Below are 15286 nucleotides of genomic sequence, written 5' to 3' on the forward strand. Positions count from 1 at the left end.
AGTATAATAGATATATGTGGCTTACAGTTGCTTCCAGGTATAGTAAGATACTGCAAGCCATCCTGGGGCAGGAATGGAATCCAGAAAAACTCCACTAAACAGCTGGCTCTCCTGGCTTCGTAATACAAAAGTGAAGGGCCAAAGGACATGTTCGGTATGAATGCATCTTCCAGTGAGTGGCACTGAAAATTTGTAGGCAGTGAAGGAAAACATAGGCTAAAATATCTAGAGTCAGAAGCTAATTTTGTCAAAAATTTGTTTTCAAGTGTCAGATGTGTGTGAAGTTGTTAGCAGAGGATATGGTTTGTTTCCATGTCTAATGAGAATGGAAGTTCTCTCCTATCAGGAATATACACAATAACCCAGAATACAAAGCTATAAACACACCACAGTGTTTTTGCCATTTGTGGTGGGAATCAAACACTTTAAATTTATCAGAATTACTGTGTTTTTAAGGCACAAATCTGTAGTCGTACTCCAAACAGTGAAACTGCATGAAATTGTGTGAAATTGCCTTTTCTATGTATCCCAGCTACCAAAAATAGAAAATAAATACTGATCAACATTGCTAGAGGAAAGAATGAATTATATTTCTAGTTTTTCCATAAAAAAATGATATTACAATATCACCATCTGATGAAGAGGAGATCAAATAGTGTGTAGCAAAGATATGTAGGAAAATATTATGGTGAAGTGTCTGGCAGCAAAGTAATTGTTTTTTCCTAAATTTTATAATGTAATGTCATTGGTCAGCTTTTATACTTTGTAATATTTTGTGATTTATTTCTTTCTAAATAACTAGTCATTCTAATACCTAATGTTGTTTTAATTTAATTAATAATTTTCTATTCAATTTTATTTATTTATTTATTTATTCATTTATTTTTTTGAGACAGAGTCTCACTTTTGTTACCCAGGCTAGAGTGAGTGCCGTGGCGTCAGCCTAGCTCACAGCAACCTCACACTCCTGGGCTCAAGCGATCCTCCTGCCTCAGCCTCCCAAGTAGCTGTTACTACAGGCATGTGCCACCATGCCCGGCTAATTTTTTGTATATATATTTTTAGTTGGTCAATTAATTTCTTTCTATTTTTTAGTAGAGACGGGATCTCGCTCAGGATGGTTTCGAACTCCCAACCTCGAGCAATCCGCCCGCCTCGGCCTCCCAGAGTGCTAGGATTACAGGCGTGAGCCACCTCGCCCGGCCCAATTTTATTTATTTTTTTAGCATATTATGGAGGTACAAAAGATAAGGTTATGTATATTGCCCTTGCCCTCCCACCCCCCTCTATTCAATTTTTAAAGGAAGATCTTTTAAATTATGTAAGTTTCCAGTCCCTGAAACTGGATCCACCTCTGCTACCTACACATACACATATATTTTAAATCAATAACATTGTAATGTAAAAAAGTACAATGAAATTGCTTCATAATAATAAGATATATCCATGATGAGTGTGAGTGTTACAAAAGCAGTCTCATAGGAGGGTGAGGTATTGGCGACACAATTATCAGGAGAAGTGTAACCGTAGGTGATCAGATTTTCCGAAACAGGGAAAAACTCAAGAATGCCGTTCCAGGAAAAGCAAAATATATATATTTATATATATGTATATATATAATATATACTTATATATATATAATTATATATACACATATATATGTATATATATGTGTATATATAAATATATGTATATTTATATATATGTATATATATATATATATACATGGTAGTTTCTTTCCAGTAAAATCCAGTATATATGAAAAGTACAAAAGATATATTTACATTTATTTGTCAGTCATGTTCAAGGCTCAAATAATTATAAAATATCTGGCTAGGCATTCCATGGATGGGCAGAAGCAGGGCAATTCTTTAGTATGTAAGGCTGCCTGGGTACTGTAGGGAGTTTGGTTGCTTGTCCTCACTAAAAATGTCTTTTGTATACCCATCGTTGAAGTAAGAAACCTCACATTGCGTATACACACACACACACACACACAAACACACACAGGCTCTCTCTCTCACTCTCACTTTTCCTAAAGGCCTTCAGCAGGTGCTAACACACACACTGAGTACAATTGGAAAGGTTCAGAAGGACTCCCTCCCCCTTCCCATCTCCCCAACCTCCCCCTACAAACTCACCCTCACCCTCTACAAACACACTGGTCACAGTACTATTTAGCCAGGGTCCTGCAAGATTAGGGCTTCAAAAGTTACCTATTAAAATGCAAATATCCCAGGCAAGGCTAAGACCTCTTGTCCTTATCTGCTAACAGCCTAAAGGGATTCCTTTAAGGGAAAGCTGTTTTCATTTTTTAACTGTGTAATTCCCTAAGGAAGCATAAAATAAACCTGGCCTACACTACCTTTGGCTTAAGGCTGACTCTACAAAACTGGTATTTGTCTAGAACCACACCTAGAAATGATCTTCAAAGCCCCTGGGCTTACTCCTGCAGGGGGATGTGTTCGTGTGAAAGGGAGTCTGTCTCGCTGACTCAATTGCTACTGTGTGATCCAGGATGCCTCCTCTGAGGACAAAGTTGTGCCTTCTGGGCTTGCCAGTGGCCTTTTCAGTTCTTTTCCCAAAGGACAGACCAGGAAAATGGGGAAGGAGGCTCTTTTTCTTCTGTTCTTCAATCTGACCAAAAGCTCTGTGCAAAACAGTCGCAATCACAGTAATAACTAACATATACAGTGCCAAGATCTGTTCTGACCACTGCACCATATTAACTCACTTAACCCTGACAGCCCCCCAGAAGGCAGGGACTACCACCGTCTCCGCTGTACTGGGTGAGGGCGCTGAGGCAGAGAGCCGAGGAGTGCTCTGAGCTGAGACTCAAAACTCCAGAGCCTGTTCACAGCCTGGACTCTTAACCTGGCACTTAATTTCTTTGAAAATATGCATAGCTAAAGGTTTATTTTTATTCTTTTAATTTTTAAAATTTAATATAAATTCTGACATTTTAAAAACCTTTTTTTACACCACCGCTTCCCTTAAGAATCTTCCTCAGCAGGCTTGTAATACTGTTCTCCCCATTCTGAAGAAAAGGTCAGCTCACTTAACACCTGTATCAGCGGGGAGACATGAAGGGAATTCTGAAGCCGGTTGGGTCTCTTGGCTGGGACATGGTGTTTTAAGGTAGAGGTCATGCTCAATTTGCTTGAGGGCACTGATGGTTCAGACTCTGCCTTTACTACAAGATGACAGACACAAACATGCCTCATCTGCAAAGGAGGAGTGGCTGATTGCACATCTGGAAGACAGGCAGCTTGATATCCCGATGCCTACATCTATATATACCCTGCAAAACAGTATAGATTATGCTCAGTCAGTGGTCCAGCCCTGAGAAACTTTAGGGAACTTATAGAAGGGTTTTCACTGTATTTTTATAGTTTTAGGGAATACCCAAGTACTATGACACTGAGGAAATCTTTTCCTAGTCTGTAGAGTTTTTATGTCCACTGAGAAAATGACCATGCACCTGACCCTTTAACCTCTTGGCTTCTACTGACAATGTTTAATTGATATAACTGGTAGGACCCGCTATAAACAGTCTGTAGTATATTAGCCCCGACTATATCAATCTTTTTTTTTTTTTTTTTTTTTTTTTTGAGACAGAGTCTCACTTTGTTGCCCAGGCTAGAGTGAGTGCCGTGGCGTCAGCCTGGCTCACAGCAACCTCAATCTCCTGGGCTCAGCGATCCTACTGCCTCAGCCTCCCGAGTAGCTGGGACTACAGGCATGCGCCACCATGCCCGGCTAATGTTTTGAATATATATATATTTTAGTTGGTCAATTAATTTCTTTCTATTTTTGGTAGAGACGGGGTCTCGCTCAGGCTGGTTTCGAACTCCTGACCTTGAGCGATCCGCCCGCCTCAGCCTCCCAAAGTGCTAGGATTACAGGTGTGAGCCACCGCGCCCGGCTATATCAATCTTTAATATCCAAATAATATAGTCACTGTTAGATTTGAGCAATAGCATTATTTTGATATTAAAATCAAGTGCTAGAAATATATTTTGCAGCTAGTCTCTGTTCAAATTCTATTTCTGAGAAAAAAAATCCACTTGATTCTTCCTTCTGTACTAGAGAGAAATTAGTCTAAAAATGGAAGGGAAAGGATCCTTCTTGGCATTATTTCCTAAAGTCTCATTTTTCTTTTCTAGGGGAAAGAATCTCTGTTCGTATTCAAGGCTACAGCTTGTATAACCCCTGCCTCCATCTCTCTTTCTGAGTATTTTCTTTGGGAGTCCTGGGAGTTTCCATTTATTTCTTTTGGATTTATTTATTTTGGACCCAAGGTAGGTAACCATTCAGGTCAAGACAAGAAGTAAAAAGTATTAAAGCCACTGACTTTATTGTGAAAACCCACCAGGCAGCCAGCACTTGCTACTGAGTGCTCTTTCCTGTGAAGACTCATGTTCAAGGTGGCAGAAGGAAGTACAGAGAGATGGTGCCCTCCTGGCCTTAATAATGTAGAGAAAAAGGGCAAGAATTCCTTTCTCTTCTCTCTTCTTTTTAGGCATGTTTATGAAATACACGTAACTAACATGCAAACAGTGCAAACACTGCCTGGCAGTGGATTGAGAAGTCACCCCCTAAATCAAGAAAAGGAACTTGTAGACTAGGTCGTGGGACTAAATCGATGATTTCCTATTTGTGAATTATGGACTCCTGGGAATGCAAGGAATTTTTGCATGAGGACTATGAATCCATGTGCATTTCAATCACAATGTGTAGGTTAAGTGAATAAAGATATCTCAAAATATATAAAATATACACATATAATACATATAATGTCTATATCAAAATAAATAAGACATGTTGTATACTTAGCCTTGTACCCGGTCCTCAGGGAGAATTCAATATTTTTTAGGTGCATACACACCATGAGCAGACAGGTATTTTGCTCTTTCATTATTTCATATCCAATTTTATATGGACCTTGCCTGGTTTTAGGAAACTTAGAGATTGGAAGAAGCCAATAGATTGATTCTTCCTTCTGCTCTGCAATTTTGGAGAAAGGCACAAAGGCCAATGCACTGTATGGGCTGGGCTCCGATACACCCTCTGCTCGCCATGTCCCAGAGCACTGAAATTCCTGTCAAAAGCCTCTCATTCTGGATCCAGCTTCAGGACACTTCACAGTCCACAGGCCCTATATTTCATGCCTCCCCATTTGAATTTCATTTCCCCATTGCTACAAAGTGAAATACAGATTAAGCCTTCTAAGAACCAATAACAGGTCAAGAATTGGATATAGTGGTGCTGGTTATGTACGGAACATGTGTCCCCAGACTAAAAGCATGTAGTAAAAAGTGAAATTAAGACACATTCTACTGATTTCAGTGAGCACATGTTCTTGATGTAGAGAGGCTAGGTGTAAGAAATTAGTAGCACACCCAAACCTAATAATGGATATAAAACTTGAAGGACTTCCTTTTGAATAAGATAAAAGATATGTGCACTTCAACTGGTGCATCAAGCAGTTCTGCCAGGATGGAGTAGAGCTGTTGTTTAATCCTGGTGTTTTTGTGTTCCTTCTGAATTCTTGTTTTGTTCCTTTGGGTACCTGTAGTTACAGCCTATGAGAATTAGGGTACGGTTTATTCTTTCTGATGTTGATGTTAATGGTGGTGGTCATTTTTTATTTTTTCAGGGAGGGAAGTTAGGTAGGTGGGTGGTTTGGTTTGTTTTTTCAAGCTTTAATGAACTGCTTTGTTGAGCATGCTAAATGTTTGTTGTTACTGCTGCCAAAACACTTCCTTCATTTCAAAGCTGGACCAGTAAGGGAAAGCTTTAGAAATGAAAGTGGCCTCTTTAACTCCAAAGCTCATACTCTCCAAATGAGGACTAGTACCTCTCAGTGAGCCCCACTCCATCTCTCATCTAAGTAGAAGCTACTTAGACAATGTGGAGACTTTTGAAGAAGTCTTTAAATAGACTATTTGAGTCACAGTAAAATGGCTGTCTTTGAAAGACAATTTGATTGTAGTATCATTGTCCTAAGAAAAAAGAAATCAAAATATCCCCTGGACAAACTCTCAACAAAGCAAGAAAGTAGGCTCTGTCCCTATCTCTTCCAGAATCTAGGGATTCAAACATCACCCTCTGACCACACCTCAAAAATTGCATCTTTCCCAATTCCTCCTCCTTCTCTTCCTCGACTTCATTAAACAACTTTCTGTGTTCTTTACTGATTATGCTTTCTTCTTTGTGATTATGGAGAAGATTGAGACAATTATACTAGCATAAGGTACTGGTTATCGAATAAAGCATCCTATGTAGGATGCCAATTGCCTTAACCCAGTTGAAATTCATATTTCTCGTATGTCTTTAATAAGTAATAAAGATGAAAGAAGATATATTTATTGACCATATTTTTACATGCCAGGTGTTATGCAATGCATTTTACCTGTTTATTACCTTATTAAGTCTCTTATAAGCCCATGATATGGATATTATTATTGTCCCTATTTTACAGGTAAACCTCAATCACATAAAGATTAGGAATACTTGAATTCAGATCTCCAAATACAAAATACTTGTACTTTTCAAAATAACTTGCAGCTCCTTTTAAGATGTGAATATAAAACATAGCATGCCCTGGGACAAGTTGCTAATTTTTCTTTTCTGAAACTTTATATTTATGACCCCATTGAGCTCCATATTCTCTAATTCCATGGAAGGCTGGCAGTTTTGGTTAGATTTCCATGTGGAGTGACTCTGTGTTTAATGCAATAGTCTATGAGGAAGAGCACTGCATGACAGAATGGTGCTTCAGACAATTCAGCTGTGAAATGGGTTTAAACACATTGTTCTTGCCTACTTGAGAGTTCTGGCAAAGATAATATATAATACTGCTTATAAAAAATTTTTGTAAATGGCAAACCACTATAGACGTTTATGGAGTTATCTTTTCCAGTATCATCGTCAATTATCAGACACTTGAAGAAGGTAAGCAACCCTGTCCTAGAGCTGAAAAACAGAAGCATTAGTCAAAGGGGTCCTAGAGAGGGGTCCTGATGATTATTTAAAAGAGAAAGCGTGATCATGCTGGTGGATTATAACATTAAAAATGGACAAAAGCTGGGAAACAAAATAAAATAAAATTTATGGTCTAGATCTTTATGAGTGATGGTTTAACATATGCCTTCTTGTGTTCTGAGCCAGAGCAGGGCCCACTAGAGGAAAAGGAGTCTCTGACAATATTTCCAATTTAGTGGGTCAGTTAGTGGATCATCAGCAAATCAGATGAAAATTTGTGAATTAAATCATCAGCAGGAGATGAACAAAAGGATTGGTAGCTCAGGCAAACCCAAGAACTTCAGCAATTGCCGGCCACACTCCTGAACCTGCACAAACAGTATATAAAAATGATTGAGAGTTTGACTCTGGGGTTAGAGTTTATGTATTTGAACCCCAAATTAGTTATTTACTATCTGGTACCCTAAGACAAGTTACTTAACCTTGCTAACATCCAGTTTTCCTATCTATAAAATGTGGATTGTCATGGTACCTACTTCATAAGATTATTGTGAGAAATGAATGAAATATCAAATCTATTTAGCATAGTACTTAGCATACATTAGGTATTCAGTAATTAATTGCTATTGTTTCATTCTGCTCTTGCCTGCATCTCACTTTGAGATGTTGCAAACTAAATAGTTGTAGATTGATTAACAGGTTAATAAAGCCCTGTGACGATGTCTAGACCTATGCCTCTCTCCCACCAGATTCCAGGTATATATATGGAGGTAGAATGAGGGGTGGGGTAAAGGGGTCAACATAAAATTGCCAAGTTTGGCACAACCCTGAATATTATCTCTAGAGAAAGAGGCAAACCCAGGCATAGCTGATGAGTTAATCAGATATGATGTAGAAAACATTTCCTTCTGCTTTTTGGTTTCACATCTATTTTTGAAGCCATAGAGCTCTTGAGCCCAGTCAGTACCTGGAGGCAATGAAGGAGATGCCTACTCCCATGCGAGGCCCTGCCCTGCTGTGGATAGTTTTGCTGCTCTTCAGTAAGTAGAGGTTTAGTTACCCCTCCTGGGGGATCCAAAATGAATCTGAGGAGAACCTGGGGTAGGAATGTTGACAGTTTTGGTGGTGACTTTTTCTAGGACATGTGCAAACCATGTGGCATTTCCCAGACACTCTGTAGTGGAGGCAAGCTGGACAACAGAGGAAACTGGGCTGAGCTACACCTATGGGGAAGCCTGACGAAAAGCCTAGTTTCCTGTAGTCACTCTGGCATCTCCCAGAGTGCAAGATCCCTCCCAAGCAGGGGAGGATAGGGGAGGGGAGAAGCTCCCTCTCCCCCTGGGTCAGATTCTTGAGAAGATGGTTGGTCCTTCAAATTCCACGAATGTAGATCTCATCCCCATACCCAGATCCCAGTTCCCTGAAATTCCGGAAGACTGGGCATAGACACTAACTTACCCTCTCTGGACTTTTGCAGCTCTGGATGGCATGTCAATAGGTGAGTCCTCTGTGTTTGTTCCCTCAGTGTTTCAGTGTGTCTGGGCATTGCTTCCTTCATCCCATCTCTCCTGTTCTCTAATGAGTATGAATCTACTCCTCCCTGGCCAACCTACTTCCTAGCCCCATTTTGCCTTGTCTTCCCTTTCTTTTCTCCAATTCAAAAGTTTCTCACATGTATCATTTTTTTTCAAGTTAGCCCCTCCTCTGTATAAGTCCACATTCATGTCTGTTGCACATATACATGTCTCAGCCTCTCTCCTAGGCACGTTCACCTAATCTCATTAAATTCTTGCATTATTATTATTATTATTACCATTTTATAATTGAGGATGCTGAAAGATTAGTGGTTTGCTGGACATTACACAGATGACAACGGACTGGATTCCAACATAAGTCCCTTGGATTCAAGTCCAGTTCTCTTTTGACTATATTAAAAGTCACTCTTTTGTCATCACCATCTAGACACTTCTCTGGTCTCTGTGCAGATTTTTACCACATCCTTTTGTTCCTGGAAGCCATTTAAGACTATCTTGGTGGTTCTGAGTAGCTTCCAGAATTGACATATATTTTGCACTCTGTGTACACTCACAATTAAAATAGTCAAAATTATTTAGAGCTTGGAAAGACCTCATATTTCATCTTGTTCAATACCTTTATCCATCTATAATTCACTCATTCGTTTACTCAACAAATATTTAATGAACACTTACTATGTACCAGCCATTGTCATGAGCAATGGTTTAGCATGACAGACATCATCACTGCCTAAAAAGAGATTGCAGTCCTCATGGACAGATACTGAAATTGAAGTTGAGAGAATTAGAGTGAATTGTCCCAAATCATATAGTAAATTGGTTTGTTTGTTCATGTTTAAATCTCCTGCATTTGTGTCCTGTCTTTCTCCCTAGGTTGGGAGCTCCCTAGGGCCACAACACTGCTTTGTTCACCCTTTAATCCTTCCCCTAGAAATCAGGACAGGGTCTTATCACCAGTAAAACAGGGATAGACTGGCCATTGATTGTATAAATATTGGTATGTTCGTACTTTTGAACCTGGGCAGTTTTCAATGATTTTTTTTCCCCCTCCACATCTCTTTCCATAATTTTATCTTCTAGGAATCATCCAGAAATCTTCATTGTCCATGACACCCCAGTGGAATAGAATATTTAAAGGAGAAAATGTGACTCTTTCATGTAGCAGGAACAGTCCCTCTAACGTCAACTCCACCAAGTGGACCCACAATGGCACAGTTTCACCAGTGACAACTTCAAGTTGGAATATCGTGAATGCCAACTTTGAGGACAGTGGGGAATATACATGTCAGCACAGAAATCTTGGGCAGAGTAAAACTGTGTACCTGGAAGTCTTCAGTGGTAAGTTCCAGAGACATGGAAATACGGATCTCCCATGTGAGGAATGGCTCATCTGGCGGTGGGAAGAAAGCAGATTATTCCAAGGCTTAGGGCACTAGGATGGGACTCAGGGCCTCTCATTCAAGACCTCTCCACCTCTCTCCTGGTACCCCACTCCTTCTGCCTACACGTGTGCCTTCTTTCAATATCCTGGTCATCTCTCAATATTATTCCTCTATTCTATTTTTCTCTATCTTTTCTTCCTGTATACAGATGCATATTATGTGGTCAAATGACATGATAGATATGTAAACACTGCAAAGTGCATCTGGAATAAGATTAAAAGGTTTGATTTAAAGATTTGCTATGCATAATTCATGTGCTATGATCTGAATATTAGGTTGTACTCTTCATTTTGAAAGATATCTGTGTACATTGCTTGTGTCTTCTGTTGTTACTTAAGAACAAATCTCATGTTTGTTTCACTTTTATCCCCTCTCCTACAGCCAAAAATTAGCACAGCATGCTTAAGCATATAGTGAGTTAATCAGTAAATGCTGAATAAACAAGCTAATGATTTCCAATAGTGTCCAATAGGTCACTGTTATGTGTCATATTTTTCTCTTGAGTGAAAAGAGATGTTTCAACATCCATGTGCAAATTCCAAATACAAACTAAAGCAATATAGATAGAATAGCTTCTTTATCCTCAAGGATTGGTCCTAAATAAAATATGCTTGCCGTATAAGTTAGCCATATTTCCATTCAAAATTCTTGTTTTTTGACTGCTTTTCAATTTTTACAATGGCATTAACCATAGAACCTGATTCTTGTCTTTTATGGATTCATTATTGATGAATATTTGCTGAGTACCTACCAACTCTTAGGTACTGTGTGAAGCACTTGAAATATCGTGTAGAACCAAACGGCCCCTGACCTCCTGGAGCATAGAGCTAAATGGGAAGAGGACATTAAATGAAGAATTACACAGCTAATTAAAATAATTAAGTCAATTAACTTCAATTGTGAGACATGTCTTGAGGAAGTTTTTGAGCCAACTAGGATTGACAGTAGAACTGGGAAGGTCCTGTGAAGAGAGGACAAAATAGACAATCTTCTAAGCAGGGTGTGTTTATTTTCTCATTAGTGACTAGAACTAGCAGGAATAGATCTGAAAGGAATTCTAGGTTTCAGGTCTTCCACATATGGGCTCAGCAGAAAGGTCCAAGAGACTTTATGGCTTCAGACTGGCTTTTTGGGAGAAGAAGTATTTATCAATATAGAAGACAGGCTCTAAGCGTTATTTTGTATTTCCTTTTTATTGACCTTATGAGCCAAGAAGTGGGTTAATGATAATTCATGGTTTCTGGCACACACTCTATGCATTACCCCTTTTATATTAATTTTATCTACCTATGCCTCCCCCCACCCCCATTGATTGTTAAATAACATGATGAATGCTTTTCAGACTGGCTGCTCCTTCAGACTTCTGCAGAGGCTATAGAGGGCAAGTCCCTCCTCCTCAGGTGTCACGGTTGGAAGGACCGGAATGTCTACAAGGTGACCTACTACAAAGATGGCAAAGCCCTCCAGTACTGGTATGAGAACCACAACATCTCCATTCCAAGTGCCACCACTGAAGACAGTGGCATCTATCAATGCAACGGCACCCTTTGGAAACTTCCTTACAACTCTGAGCCCCTCAATATTACAGTTATAAAAGGTGAGTTGGTAAAGGAAAGAGGAAAAGTCCATATGAGGGGAAGGAAAAAGAGGACATCTCACCCTTAAGTGGCTACACCTCGTAGAATAGGAACATGTGATACACTGGAAAGGCTACTAGATTTGCCAGAGAAAAGACTTGGGTTATAGTACCTATCTCTGTCTCTGTCTTAGGGTCCTTATTTATTTATTTGATGGTGACAGTAATACCTGCTCATGCTATAAAATTTTTATGAAGATTAATGTGGCAATATTTGTGAAATGGCTTTGTGAACTGTTAAGCACTACTCGAGCATAACAGATTACGATTACTATTTTGATCCCAAAGTCTTCCGTTGCTTCTGGGGAGAATGCTTACATTTGTCAAATTAAAAGAAAGTTTCAGAGTTGAAAGAACCAAGTGTGTGAACAACTTAAATAGTCTACTCCAGCTTAGGAGGGCTTGAAAGGAAACCAAGTCAGTAAGCTGAGGGCCAGTGTATTGTGGGATGAGGAAATGGGCTTGGTCAGGAGAGGGCAGCCCTCTATGGCCTACTAAAAAACCTGTTCTTTCCAAACTCCATGTGAGACAGGGAGACTTTGTAATATTTGCTCTGCAAGGAGAAAATCAGACCTTTTTTATTGGCTTACTTTGTTCATACTAATGTTTAAAAGAGCATAAGGCCAAAATTTAGAATTAAGCCCTAAATGGCAGTTTTCTGTTAATTAATTTGAGACCAAAATGCTACTTAATTTTCTTTAGAGTTCTAGTATCTTCATCTGTAAAACAGAGAGTTTGGTCTAGACTCCCTTAGAATCACTTCAGGAACTTAACAAACTATTGATGTCCATGTCTCATCTCTTGAGATTCTGATATAATTGGTTTGGAGCATGGCCTGGTCATCAGTGTTTTTTAAAAGCTATTTCAGGTAATGGTAATGTATAGCCAGTGTGAGAACCACTTGTCTTGGTGATCCTAAGTGATTTCGAGTTTTAATATTCTTCTGGTGCTTTATAATTCTAGAATACTCACAAAAAACCAGTACAGTATAAACAGAATAACACAATCACAAAATAATAGAACTGAAAGGCAACTTAGCTGGTCTAATATCTTCATATCACCTAATAGGCATGCAAGAGATGATGATTGATTGAGAAAGAAGGCACTGGTAATCCCCGGGCCTCACTCTGTCTCCTTTCCACACCCAAATCATATGTAGTGCTGGTTTTGTAAGCTTCAAGAAGGGGGCCATCTTCCCTATGACCTTACCCCTTGGGCACACTGGCTAGAGAAACTGCTAGACAGAGATTTTGGGGGAATGCTCAGGACTTCCCAGGGCTCCAGGTAGTGCCAACTGAGGAACTCAATCTGCATGCTCCTGGTTGCCTAACCATGCTACAAATGGAGGACACTTGGTCCTTCCCTTAGGGAGGATGAAGCTCTGAAACTCATTCTTCAAATACTAATATGAATTATGTTTCTTGCTGTATTTGTGTTTCACTGTAGCTCCCCAAAGCCAGTATTACCATCTACAATATTTTATCCCATCGTTGGTGGTGATTCTGTTTGCCTTGGACACATGCTTATTTATCTCCACCCAGCGGCAGTTCACATTTCTCTTGAAGATTAAGAAGATTAAAAAAGAAAAGGCAAAAAATTTCTGAACCCACATCCTAAGCCCAGACCCCAAAAAGGACCGATGTCATTACTCAAGAAACATTTGCAGCATCAATTTTTTTCCAGCATCAGCAATTACTTCTCAATTGTCAAACACAACTTACAACGTACGTAGAAAATCCTGTGCTCAAGGATTTGTAGAACTGCTTCATTAAACCAACTGAAACTGGTTAAGTGGCATGTAATAGTAAGTGCTCAATAAACATTGGTTGAATAAGTGAAAGATTGAATAGATTCATTTAGTAGCTTTTGTAAAAGAGAAGTTCAATTTGAATAAAATAAGTATGAAACCATATAACAGGACATGTCTGCAAATTCAAGGCTAGTTTGTTTTCTTCTAGAGGCATGAACATGAAGTTCTAGATTAGAAATGTCTTCTCTTGAATATTGTAAGTATTGTAGGAATGAGAAGACATGGCATGGTGGCAGTGAGGTTGATAATTTTTATGCTCTCTCTTCACCTTACTATGAGCTTTTGGTTCTTAGCAGAATCAGAGGCAGTCTTGAACCATAGGTCTCTAAAAATGAAGTCTATTCTAGAATTCCCCTATGATTTTTTTCTTCCCTCTAACATCTCCCAAACTTACATCTCAAACTTATATCTTGTATCTCTATATAGCATTGAACTAAGCATTTTAGAGAAATTCCAAAAAATTATAATAATCAGATCCATCATTTTTGAAAAGGGTTAATTTTGGTTTGTGTATTTTCCCCTTTCATTTTATGTTTTCATGACATTCAGGCTTCTATCATGGAGTAAATGGGGTTAAGTTTCTCCTATTATAAAGCCATACATTAGAAAGAGACTCAACCATGCAGAAGAATACATAGGTTCAAATCCCGACTCTCCCACTTTCAAAGTTTGTTGTTTGGAAGAATCTTCCTAAATATCCATTGGCTTTAGTATTTCATTTGTAAAATAAGAATGATAGTACTCATCCTTTCTACCTCCTAAGGTTCTTCTAAGAACGGTAAAAAGCTATATCTAAAAGTTCTTCATAAATTGCAAATATTTATAAACTTTTAGCACCAATATGAGGCCCAGTCTTTGCTACTACTGCCCCCCATGCCCCTGCCAATGGAGGTAGTTATCCTGGGGGCTTAGCTAAAGCACTAGGGAAGAGAGGGAACATATTACCAGTGCTGACCATGAGTTCATGGCAGCCAATGAGAAATCAGAGTGCTCGTGCTTTAGAAGAGTTAATAACCCAAGGAAGTATACCTAGGGAAGAAATTTGTAGATATCCATGAGTTCTATTTTTTCCAAGGAATTTTTCTGGGCCACAAAGCAGAAAGAAATTACTGAAAATTTTCTTTTTATTATATTGTTTTCTTTTCTTTTTGATTTTTAAAAATTGAAACAGGTATGACCCTTCTTCGTACTCTCCTAAATCTTAAAAAAAATTATTTCAAGGAGATGAGAAATGGCCTGATTCCGAGCAAAGAGCCTTGTCACTTACCTTCATGTAGTAAATAAGTCTGATGAATGAAGAGCTTTCTTCAGCAACAGCAGTCCAGGAAAAGTTCCCATAGGATACTCCCTGGTATTGTTCCAGGACACCTCCTCTCCTATCTCCCCGCCGCCTATTTTGGGTTATAGCCTTGGGACCGGTGTTGCCATCACGTTCATTAATCACACCTGACTCCACAGTGTTCTATACGGTGCATCAGCATCACAGGCATCGGGCTAGGGAGCAAATTTCTCTCTTATTTCAGACAAAGGTCTGAGGCCAAATGACTCAGAATGAAGAATGGGTACTTGGCATGGGTAGAAAGTCCAGGCTTTGTCAGCTTGAGATGCATTTTCTGAGAGATTTTCTAGTTTCTTGAGTAACACAATTCACTTTTACCTCCCCATTTATCCTCACTCCAAGCTTGAGGAAGCTACGGATAGAGCACAGATCTGGGAGTTCCAGCTGCTAACTGGCTGTGTGATTGAGCCAAGTTACTTGCCAGTCTCTGAGATTCTATTTCGCAGGTCCCGTGGAGCCCAGGCATTTTGTCATTTATTGCCTTGTCATTCTGTTCCTATGTGGTGATTACCCAGGCACAAAGGCTCAGAATGCTTT

General features: G+C 39.2%; 1 protein-coding gene across 1 annotated transcript; it reads left to right on the plus strand.

Annotated features, from left to right (window-relative positions):
- Nucleotides 1–7933: 7933 nt before the first annotated feature.
- On the plus strand, nt 7934–13492 carry FCER1A (Fc epsilon receptor Ia). The gene is made up of 5 exons (XM_012752346.2): nt 7934–8027; nt 8465–8485; nt 9603–9860; nt 11307–11561; nt 13047–13492. The coding sequence occupies exons 1-5, from the start codon at nt 7964–7966 to the stop codon at nt 13202–13204; spliced, it is 756 nt and encodes a 251-aa protein (XP_012607800.2). The 5' UTR covers nt 7934–7963; the 3' UTR covers nt 13205–13492.
- The last annotated feature ends 1794 nt before the right edge of the window (nt 13493–15286 follow it).

Source organism: Microcebus murinus, chromosome 2 (genome assembly GCF_040939455.1).
Source record: "Microcebus murinus isolate Inina chromosome 2, M.murinus_Inina_mat1.0, whole genome shotgun sequence".
Lineage (NCBI taxonomy): Eukaryota > Metazoa > Chordata > Mammalia > Primates > Cheirogaleidae > Microcebus > Microcebus murinus.

Coding starts and splice junctions, on each gene's coding strand:
- FCER1A (XM_012752346.2), top strand. CDS start 7,964: ATGAAGGAGATGCCTACTCCCATGCGAGGCCCTGCCCTGCTGTGGATA. Junction 8,028..8,464: donor GATAGTTTTGCTGCTCTTCA/GTAAGTAGAGGT, acceptor GGACTTTTGCAG/CTCTGGATGGCATGTCAATA. Junction 11,562..13,046: donor CAATATTACAGTTATAAAAG/GTGAGTTGGTAA, acceptor GTTTCACTGTAG/CTCCCCAAAGCCAGTATTAC.